This window comes from Perca fluviatilis, chromosome 14, assembly GCF_010015445.1.
Source record: "Perca fluviatilis chromosome 14, GENO_Pfluv_1.0, whole genome shotgun sequence".
Classification (NCBI taxonomy): Eukaryota; Metazoa; Chordata; class Actinopteri; order Perciformes; family Percidae; genus Perca; species Perca fluviatilis.
In genome coordinates, this window is record NC_053125.1 from 6278518 (window position 1) to 6289891 (window position 11374).

General features: G+C 42.6%; 1 protein-coding gene across 1 annotated transcript; it reads left to right on the forward strand.

Moving 5' to 3' along the window:
* The first annotated feature begins 1914 nt into the window (after nucleotides 1-1914).
* Nucleotides 1915-9714, forward strand: mpdu1b (mannose-P-dolichol utilization defect 1b). Its single transcript, XM_039823247.1, has 7 exons — nucleotides 1915-2087; nucleotides 3781-3846; nucleotides 4324-4456; nucleotides 5759-5844; nucleotides 6906-7024; nucleotides 7606-7716; nucleotides 8642-9714. The coding sequence occupies exons 1-7, from the start codon at nucleotides 1961-1963 to the stop codon at nucleotides 8771-8773; spliced, it is 774 nt and encodes a 257-aa protein (XP_039679181.1). The 5' UTR covers nucleotides 1915-1960; the 3' UTR covers nucleotides 8774-9714.
* Nucleotides 9715-11374: the final 1660 nt, after the last annotated feature.

The window sequence follows — 11374 nt, forward strand, 5'->3', positions numbered from 1 at the left end:
TTTAAACGTTATTCTACTGTGCTAACTGTGCATTTTAACATCATTTGGGACCATCATGGTATGGGAAACACTGAATTATGTAACTAGAAAGACACCAACAATTCTGAGAAAACTAACTTTAATGCTTAGCCACACGGCCATCACTACCAAAGGTGAGGTGGTATTACAAATAAAATCTGATATGTATCTATGGAAAAGCAGACATTTCCAAAATGCAGTACCAATAACTTTTGAAAATTAGAGTGAATGTGACTAATGGCTGACAAGCACTATTTTCTGAATGATCCAGGTGTCTAGATTTTGGGATTAGTTTCACAATGCTGGGATATGAGCAGGACACCTAAACTCACAATAGACTTTTTTTTTTAGCAATTATTTTTTAGGTGTGCCAGGATCAAGTTTAGGGGTTTAGGCACACTTTTACCTGTTTCAGGTTGAGAGCCTTGGGTGGTTGAAAGTTCAGGAAAAAGTATGCCAGATCATTTTGTTCATGGTACAACATATTGTACTGTACGTGGAGCTGTCCCTCAATACCTAAACATTTTTTTCCTACAGGTGAGAGATATTCACAGTCATTCCACTGATTGTGTTCCTCCCAGGTTTAGGAACAGTCTAAGGGAAGGAAACTTTCTACATGACAGTAAATCTGTGGAATAGATTGCCAGGAATTCACAGTATAGGATATTATGTTGGAAGATGTTTTATTCATTGAGAATATTGAGAATACCGGTGATGAAGGGATTGCGTTGTATTGTGTTATTGTCTTTGATTAATGTGTTTATGGTGTTGTATTGGCCACGTTATATCTGCCGTCTAACCCACTTCTGTATGCTCAACATCACCTGGAACCACAATGGAAATAAGTCCTATCATAATTTATACATTTTTGCTGTTATCCTGATTTTTCCTTTTATGTAAGCACTCTCTGCCCTGGCTGAGCAGGTGTCTTTTTTTTTTTTTTTTTGAAATTGTCTACTAAAAATCAATCAATTATTCACTACTTTATATTGATGAATATTTTAAATATAATGGATTTAAATTCTGAGTATTTACTTGAATGACTTTTATCTTTGTTCATAACTGCACTTGTGAATGTCTGCACTTTGTTACATTAAAAAAAATTATGATGTAAAATAAACTGTTCAGAAACACACACACAGTTCCACACATTCTCAATGACTGTCTTAAAAATTAGCATTTTTATTCATTCTAATAGCCTAAATATACTTATTCGATAACATAACATAACATCCCAGGTATCTTGGGTCATGGGGGGCTGGACATATAGCCTGAGGGGCGGGGTAGGCTACACACTGGACAGGTTACCAGTCTTATCACACATAGGCATAATTTACAGGGGGGGGTTACAACCACCCAATAATCCATTCTGGGCAAGTTTTTTTTAATTTTTTTACGTTTTCGTTGTATTTTCAATTAGTCGCTTTTTCTGACATTTTTGCCGCTTTTTTCAACGTTTTCGTCGGCTTTTTTCTGAGGATTTTGTTGCTTTTTTCGAGGTTTTTCGGAGTTTCGGAGTTTTTTTTGAAGTTTTTGTCACCTTTTTTGTGAAGTTCTTGGTGCTTTAAGTTTTTAGCACCTTTTCGAACATTTGTCTTTTTCGAGTTTTTTTCCCCACGTTTTTTGTCTCTTTTTTCACGTTTTTTTTTTCTATATTTTTTGTCGCTTTCCCCAATACATGCATACATGTCCATGGACCTCCCTATAAAATTGGACATCTCCCCCCCTGTTGAACCCACAGTCACGCCCTTGATCACACACAATGTCCAAGTTTTGCTACTGTTTCATCGTTTCTCTGTGTGAATTTCAATTTTCTAATAACAATATCACATCTTTCAACTAGATTCAATTGTGGACCCAGCGGAACCTTGAGTTATCATTCAAACCGGTGGGGCTCTTTATCTGTTACACACTGAACGGCAACGTCGCGTTAATCTCCAATATGGCGGAGGAAACTGTTTTGAATGAAGGCGCGTCCTTTATGGATCCTTTTAAAGGACTTTTGTTGACATATTTTATGCCGGAATCATGTTACGACGAGTTCTTTCTCAACTTTAACTTTCTGTACGGTAAGTGGCTCGTTTTAGTTGAACGCCGGTAGCTCAGTGACCGAAAAGACCGAGGCGATGTATTGCTCAATGCGTCATAAGGTCATAAAGCAGCTGCATTGATGCTATGCAGATTCATCGCTAGCTTACCGGGGGAAACGGGAGACTGTTTGACGTTCGTGCCTGTGTGGTTTACGTGCACTGGAAACGTCAGTCCCAGATGTCTGACATTCTGGGTGGAGTTGGAATGGGGGAAAAGAGAGAGCTCTGAAACTGGTTGCTACAGGTAACAATTTTTGTTTCCCAGAACGTTCTGGGAACGTTCGTGTTTGGTTGCGGGAACGTTCCCCAAAGGTTAGTTTTTGGTTCCCATGGAAAGTTTTCCTGGCGTTTAGGGAACGTTAGTTTTTGGTTACATCGACCGTTCTCAGAACGTTCCCAGAACGTTCACCTAACGTTGCAACCTTTAGAGAACGTTCCCCTACCGTTGTAACCTTTTAGAGAACGTTCCCGTAACGTTCCCCTAACGTTGTAACCTTTAGAGAACGTTCCCCTAACGTCCCCCTACCGTTGCACCCTTTAGAGAACGTTCCCCTAACGTTAGTTTTTGGTCTGGTTCGAACTAACCTTTTAGGGAACCAGAAACTAACGTTCCCTTAACGTTCTGTGTTAGTGGGGACAGTTTTTACAATCATGCAACTGCCTCTTGAGAAAGTCCTGAGACGTTACATCAACGCACAGTGAAAAAAAAAAAAAAAGAGAACACTGCAATGTTCGTGGCCACAAAGCAACACATAGCCTATTAAACATAACGTGGAAAGTAAAAAAATATTACAGCAAAAGCAAACTAAATCTGCAATAAACCAAGCAAAAGAACCCATTTTGCCGTCCTTTTGTAGGCCAGCAGTGGCCTCAGACTGTCAGTAGAAGAGATGAGCTCAGATCAGCTGGTATGCCCTCTGTCAGCTAGGTTTGGGCAATATATCGATATATGAAGCTAGATATCGTCTTAGAGTTTGGATATCGTAGTGTTGACTTTTCCTGGATTTAAAGGCTGCATTACAGTAGAGTGATGTAATTTTCTGAACACACCAGACTGATCCAGCTGTTTTATTATTTGCCTTTACCTACATAGTTATTATATCAACATAACTGATTATTTTTTATCAAAAATCTCAAGATGATTTCTTTTATGGTGAACGGCTTGATCCGACCAAGTAGGGCATGAATCAAATCAAAGTCGGTAGAAAGCCTTTCCTCATTAGCGCCACCTCTGTTCAGGAGACGACTGCAACTAGTGTCGCCACCGCCAGCGCGGGTATAAATAGTTACGGCGCTCCCATGACGTCACATTGGCGCACGACAGGTCGGCTGCAGCGGGTATACCGGACGCTTAAGTCTGACTGAGTCCAAACCAAATATAATGACAAAGAAAATTGCTGAAAGTCAGTCTGCACTGTTGTTCCTTCATCACCGTGAACACACACGCTGTAGTTTATTTATACACCCGTCCTGCTGCCACAAATACTCCCTAGGGCTCCGAATGTGGGATCTTTTTGCCGCTGAAAATAGTCCCCAACAAATGCAATTTCCTCTTGTTTGCGTAACGTTTTCTAAAAACCACAGTGCTTGGGTGTACGGCGTGTGTCTGTCTGTATACTTGGATGGGATTTATGACAGCCAGCTAATGTTTTCGTTTCCTCTTTTATTCCAGTACCATGTCTGAAGATTGTGCTGAGCAAAGGCCTGGGGATCGGCATCATCCTGGGATCAGTGATGGGTAAAACGCCTCACCTCTGCTTCGCTCTCTAACCGTCTTCATTTGGACACCTGTTTAAGTTTTAGTCTAAATTCTTATTTTCATCATGTGTTACGCTAATCATCAGCATCTTTTTAAAGTTGTAATTCATTTTTTTTTTTTTTTTTTTACATTTCTCAAAGTAGGATATTAAAAAAATTACCATTTTGGCATTAATACTCAGGTATCGTATTGGCAATTAAGTTCTACTAATCAGCCAGAAAGTCCAGCGCTGTTAAAAAATGTGTAAAACAGTCAGTATTGAACCAGTGCATTTGTATTTATTTTACAGTGCAAACTTTAAGAAATTTTTTTTTTTTTTTTAGAAAATGGATGTGTGTACAAAAAAATCTAAAAATATTTGAAGAGTAATAACTAATCTGCCTGAAAAAACGGTGTATTGAATATTTTGACGTACGTGCTGTGTTTCCATTGAATCTCGTCCCTCCTTGTTCACAGTGAAGTTGCCTCAGATCATCAAGCTGATGGGAGCAAAGAGCGCTGAGGGGCTGAGCTTCCAGACGGTGCTGCTGGAGCTGCTGGCCATCACCGGGACGATGGCCTACAGCATCGCCAACAAGTTCCCTTTCAGGTCGGGCCACATTCCAATCAGCTCTGCGAAGTAGAGACCTACACGGGGCACTTCTACTTCTACACGTCTACTATTGGGATCACTTTATAACATTCACGTTCCCTGCTCCCTTCTCAGTCGGTACGGCAAAAAAAACACAGGTCTTTCCATTCATTTTGAATGGGGGTAGTGCGTTTAGGCTAAGACCGACTCTACTTTTGGAGAAACGCAACGCAACGCGACGTCCCGCTCTGGCGGCCAGTCACGTAACCGGCGATCAGACTAGTTTGTTTTGAGGTGTGAGTCCAGTCCAGTAACAGAAAACATCACAAACAAGCGTTATTCTTAATTGTCACATACACACAGTACAGTGTAGTGAAATCTTATTTCTGCAGTCTAACTCACCCTAGTATTAGGAGCAGTAGATAGCGATATATATACACAGTATCCAGAGAAGCCTGGGATTGGACCGCCAACCTCGTTGTTATGGCTCTGAGCCACACACACTGCCCAGGAGTTTGGACAGCTGACAGCTGACTGTTTCCTGCAACAACAAAGCACAGTCCGTCCGTCTCTTTCTCCGTGAAATGAAGCTGCCTTCAAGTAGTGTCAGAAATGTCGAGATCCATACCATCTATAACAATCTGGCGGAAAACAATAATTGTGAAATATAAAGTATGGCCTACTCGTGCTAAACTGGGGTAAGCTGGGTCGACCTGCCGGCGATTTGATTTCTTCCTGCAGCTCAGGCTGGAAACCTGTACGTTTATCTATCCTGCTTCCGTTACAATTTTGCGGGAACCAATCACAAACTGGCTTATCCACCTGCCGCGTGCTATTGGCGGGTTTAACACGACAACGATAGAGAAGCGACCAAGCAGCTTCTTGTTTACATTCAACGTGGCGGCCACCGAAGCGCAGCAACCCGTTGATGCCGCTGTCGCTGCTACGTCACCCGGATCGTTGCTCTGATTGGTTGAAGGACTACCCAGTTGCGTACAGAGTCATTTGAACTACGCCCTTGTCTTGTGCAGTAGAAAAATACAGAGCAGACTCCCCCGACTAATGTTCAATCTTAATTGATTGAGCTTGGTCTGGGGATAGCCAGACTAACAATGGTTGGGCGGGGGGGGGGGTTAAAGAACACATCAGGACATCACATAAATGGGCCATCCCCGTGCCACCGCCGCGCAACCCTGCAGCAAATCGCCAGATCCCCTTCTGCTGGTCTGAACGCAGCCTAACCACTGTATGTTGATTTAAGTGAAGCTGTGCCATATGTCGCGTAACAAATGCAGTAAAGTGTGGTGAATGTTTCCTCAGCGCGTGGGGCGAGGCTCTGTTCCTCATGCTGCAGACAGTCGCCATTGGCTTCCTCATTCAGCACTACGGAGGCAGAACCAGCAGAGGTACGACTGCACGCACACTCAGAAGGTCACATTTAGAGCTTCACCAGCAATACTGATATCAATAGTTGTTGCTGGTTCAGTTCCAGCCGGGGACCCTTGATGCATGTCATACTATATCTCTCTCTCTCCCCCCCCCCTGTTTCCTGCCCCCCTTTTCACTGTCAATTAAGGCAATAATGCAGAAAATAATCTAAAAACTTTTTAAGCTTAGCGACACATTTGCTACCAATACTCACTGACTCAACATGGTGAACCCCCTAACTTCCATGTTCCAGAGTGTGGGTACATTTCATTAAAAGTCAATGGAGCAACTGTGAAGTGATATATTTGTGGAGAGTACTCATGACGGAGCAGAGAAGGACAAGTCCCCTGCATCATGTTAGAGTACAAACTTGGGAATTACGAGTGCTGCTCCCCAGCCTAGCACCGGTGTGGCACCGTATTCTGGGACTAATGCTAAGATCAGGCCCAAAAATCCCCATCCGAGCCTGAACCACAGCGGCAGTTTTGGGCACGGGCCCGATTGAAAATTTCCACCTCTGCCGGTGTGCTTTTTTTTTTTTTATTCCATGAGTGTAAGTTGAAAAGTTATCCAGAAGATGGCGGTCACACACAGCAGTACACAGCTCATTCATTATTCTTGACAAACAGGAAACTTGCGCAAACCTGACTCGATTAAAGCCCGGGGGATTTTTGAGAAATCACAGGCCCAGTTAGGTTAGGCCGGACACTGATAGCTCTATCCAGGACCTGTAGCAGTGCAGCAACCATTTTGCCTTCAGGTAACATACAGTGCACCGTGAAGCTGCTAAATGAAAAGTATGTTGTTTTTAGCTTGTATGACTTATGCAGCTGGAGCACAGACCCATTGAAACCAAACCCCAGATAAACTCAAAGCCAGGTTCAGTGTAAATGCCTCCTTTGTCAGCCTGTGTGTGTGTGTGTGTGTGTGTGTGTGTGTGTGTGTGTGTGTGTGTGTGTGTGTGTGTGTGTGTGTGTGTGTGTGTGTGTGTGTGTGTGTGTGTGTGTGTGTGTGTGTGTGTGTGTGTGTGTCGTGCCAGGTGTGCTGTTTCTGGTGGTGTTCATCGCCCTGCTGGTCCTCGTACTGTCTCCGGTCACTCCCATGCCAGTGGTCACCTACCTGCAGGCCTCCAACATGCCAGCCATCATCATCGGCAGGGTAGGCCAATACATTTAGGGTCATAACATTAACACAGGTTCTAGATTTCATATTCGATGGCAGTGAAAAGTGTTTTTTTATGATGCTGTGTACCGAGCTCAATACTTTTTAGGCTCTGACTGAATTGCCTGTAAAGTATTGAAAAATCGGAAAAATGCCTCGTCATTCCATACCCAATTCCAAAACCTGAGGAGTAAATCTCATCAGAGTCAGTGAGCCAATAAACAAGCAGCATGCTTCTACCAAGATCTAATCATGTTTGTGATTGGCTGTCTAATGTTACACAATAGCCAGCCTACTATTAAACCAACTGTTTTTCATTCTGTGTTCCTGTGTTTATACTGTAACTATTGAGACTTTTTTTGAGAATAAATTAGTTATATTCATGACGTTCTCATCAGTTTTAACAGTAATCCAGTGATTGCTGCCTGTTACCATGATTACAGTACAAACAGGGACTAATGCAGAATGGCTTTACATTTTTATAATGTAATCTATAAATGTAAAGAAATGTGTATACTAAAAGAAAGTTGTGTGTGTGTGTGTGTGTGTGTGTGTGTGTGTGTGTGTGGTTGTCTCAGCTGATCCAGGCAGCCGCCAACCTCCGGAACGGGCACACGGGCCAGCTGTCGGCCGTCTCCGTCTTCCTGCTGTTCGCCGGGTCCCTCGCCCGCATCTTCACCTCAGTACAGGTGTGTGACTGTTTGCTGAGTGTGTGTGACTGTTTGCTGTGTGTGTCTGTGTTACTGTGTGTGTCTGTGTTACTGTGTGTGTCTGTGTGAGACTGTGTGTGTGTCCGTCTGTAATATGAACGATTGTGCTTCACATGTTCACCGTTATTTAGTTATCTGTGTTCACATTAGGGCTGGGTTAAAATAATCAATTCTCCAATTAAAATGTTTGTTTGGATCTGATCCAAATGTATTTTCTAATATGTTTATTATGTCAATATAATTTCAGTCCTGTAAAGTGTAAAAGTACTTAGGGACATCAGGACAACAAACTAGGGAAGTATCGGATCGGAGCCGATAACTGATCAGGGATCAGCAGTCACCTCCATCACCTTACCCAGATCATTTACATCAGTAAATTCTACACAACCTGCAGTAGAAGTTGACTTTGCTAGTTTTACAAAAAATCTAGCTTCACTAAGTTACATGTATTAAGCTGAAGACATCTTTTAGTTACTTTGTTTACTTAGGTATTTTTGTAAACAAAAAAACAGTGTGCAGCTCTATTATCTAAGCCAATACAAGTATCGGATCAGGACTTCGGCAGATATTTCATATTTGAAAAATCGGATCGAAGGCCAATAAAGTTGGTCGGGACATCCCTAAAACCAACTTTTTGGGGTAAATTCTTAATGTAAACATTGGTCTTCATAAAAAATATTTGAGGGTTGCTTGTCGCTTGTACAATTTACAGCACAAGTTCTCTGAGAATTTATTTTTTTATATACAAGCAAAATTGATATCATAACTCAGATTTCCCTAACCAAATTGATATCAAATGGGAATTGGCATCGAATCGATTCAAGGGGAAACCATTGGCGCTACCCAGCCCTAGTCCACATGTCACGGCGAGTGCGTTGTTTTGATCCCCGTTGTCTCCTCCCAGGAAACCGGAGACACGCTGATGGCCGTCACCTACGTCATCTCCTCCGCCTGCAACGGCATCATCGCCCTGCAGGTTCTCTACTACTGGAACAGCTCCCCGGAGCGCAAGAAGAAGAAAAAGAAGAGCGAGTAGGCTAAAGGACAGTTGCTAAACTTTCAATCAATAGCACTTTTTTTATTTCCGTGTCCCACTCCCCTACATTCTCAAAGAAGTGTCTTTAAAACTTGAACTAATTGACGACATGAAACGCATGTACAGTAATACAGAGCCCGGGCCGGGAAGTGCAGGACACTGAACCTGCTCGACTACGATGTGAACGTACTGTAAGGTGACGAGCGGACCTTCCACGCGGGCCCGCCGGCTTTATGATTGACAGCCAGCCGCTCTTATTGGTGGCGTTTAGCTGTGAGCAGGGCTGCCGGGTCCAGACCCCCCGCTGTGCAGAACGCTGTAATTACATTCCTCCCCATCCTCATTACTGTCAGGCTGGGTTCACACTAGGGCTGCACCATATCAGGAAAATATGCTATATGCAATAACATTGTTGAGCGTCACGGTAACCATATCACTTGCGATAAATAAACAGATATTAAAGAGTGCTCGGTTCCGCGTCTTTGCTGCTTTTGGTATTCCCCTACAATACAACATATGGCTTGTTGAATTTAAAACAAATGAAAGGAAATCCTTTCCAACATTCTTTTATTGAGCAAACTGAACATTGAAAAGAATATACTGTAAAAGGCGCCACTAAAGCAAAGTGACCGTTACATTTTAAAAGTGCAGTTTGCTGCTAACTAACAGTTTTTATTATAACTAACACAAAAAGTTCTCTGAGGGCCCTACCGTATATCGCACCCAGCGCAGCGCAAAGACAATATATATTGTGCGGCCCTAGTTCACACTGCTGTGTTTAAATGTCTGGGAACAGCTTGTGTACTTGTCTGTTGATTGGTCCCATCCAGGGCCTCTGAGTTAGCATTCTAGTCATGTAGAGTATTTTTGTGGAAATGATTTGAAATGTAAAGAATGATATGTTGTTTTGTCATTCCCACATAAACGGAATCCCACACTGGCCCCTGTCATTGGAAGGTCTCTTCTATGGTCTGTATCAGAGGTGGCGTTATAGCGAGGCAAAGTCCCTCTGTATGTACGGTAGTGAACGGTATCATTTTTTTCCTCCACTTTGAAATGAGCCATGAATATGAAAGATAATTTTGTAGGTCTGACATAGTACTACCCAGCGGTGGAAGAAGTATTCAGATCCTTTGCTTAATTTAAAGCACTGATACCACACTGTAGAAAATACTATGTTACAATTAAAAGTCCTGCATTGAAAATGTCACTTAAAGGAATAAAAGTAAAAGTACTCAATGCAGAAAAATCCTCCCATTTTAGGAACGGGAAAGGATCCAAACGGACATCGATGCTTCAGCGAGACGTCACTTAGGCGACTTGACTGAGTGTGTAGTCTTTCTAGCTGTCTTATACTTCTACAGTTTTATTACAAACTGTGACTGCAGTGACTTGGAAACATAAGTGTAACCCATGGCTCAATTCAAACGGGATCAAATCATTATTTGTCGCTACTCGGGCTGGGACGGTACGCTTTAGTCCCTATTCTATTTGTATCGCGATTTTCATTCATTCCGATTCGATAGTATAGAGCATTGCGATTTTCTTTTCCTTTTAACAAAAAACTATAGTTGAATAATTGATGTCGTCACGAAGAGTCACATTTCCAAAATTTGTACACTAATGATGCAAAAATGTCCACTTATTTGGGACACCTATGGGATTCCCCAGAGAGAGTTTACAAATCACCTTTTACACGGAATGAAGTAAATCCTGGCGAGCGAGCACGTGAAGGATTTGTGGTGCCGCCTCTCTAACCCGACGACATTGTGTCCCGAGAGTTGTAACATGTTAGTGCGTCAAGCGTTCACTCCCTCCTCTGCTGCCGCCCAACCGGTTTGTCCCGAAACTGCTTTTGTGTCGTGCAGCACGCCCTTTATGTCAATCAGCCAAGCAGGGTTTTTCCATTCCATACCGTGCCATTATAAGGCTAAGGCGCAGCACCCAAGCCTTTTTCTGGGCACCGCCTAAACTAAATGACTTTTCTCAGATCTGGTGATTGTAGTCCCCAGTGCACTTCTCTTAGCACGTTATGATTCAGTTTAAGCTTTTTGAGTGTTATTTATGATACATTTTTTTTTAACCTTTATTTAGTCGATTAAGAACAATTTCTCATTTGCAATGACGACTTGTCACATTTACACATTCATACCTGGAAGCTGCCCAGTACAACCACACTCCACTGGAGCAGTTGGGGTTAAGGGCCTTGCTCAAGGGCACCTCAGTGGTGGTAATGAGGGATGGAGGACCAAGCGCTGCTTTTTCACTTTCCTTACCCAGATTTTATCCTGCCGGTCTGGGGATTGAACCAACGATCTCCTGGTCCCACGCTCGCTTCTTTAACCTTTAGGCCACCATTTATTATCTGCTCTAGCTTTTCCAACGTTTTAGACCAAGATATGGTAATAATAATGGTCCAAAATGATGTGAAATTTTTTTTGTTGATAAACATAACATTTTATGTTACATGTACCTAATACATGTACCTAAGTCTTCCAAAAACCTAGGGAAACACTGCCAAGTATAGAGTTGCACCAAGCTAAGTTGACTGGGAGTAATGCACGGCTGACACCTCAGGGAACTACATATCTCTAGAAGGGA

Excerpts from the sequence above, each read along its gene's own strand:
- mpdu1b (XM_039823247.1), top strand. The coding sequence starts at position 1,961 with ATGGCGGAGGAAACTGTTTTGAATGAAGGCGCGTCCTTTATGGATCCT. Across the intron at positions 4,457-5,758 it reads GCCAACAAGTTCCCTTTCAG|CGCGTGGGGCGAGGCTCTGT; the intron begins GTCGGGCCACAT and ends ATGTTTCCTCAG. Across the intron at positions 5,845-6,905 it reads CGGAGGCAGAACCAGCAGAG|GTGTGCTGTTTCTGGTGGTG; the intron begins GTACGACTGCAC and ends GTGTCGTGCCAG.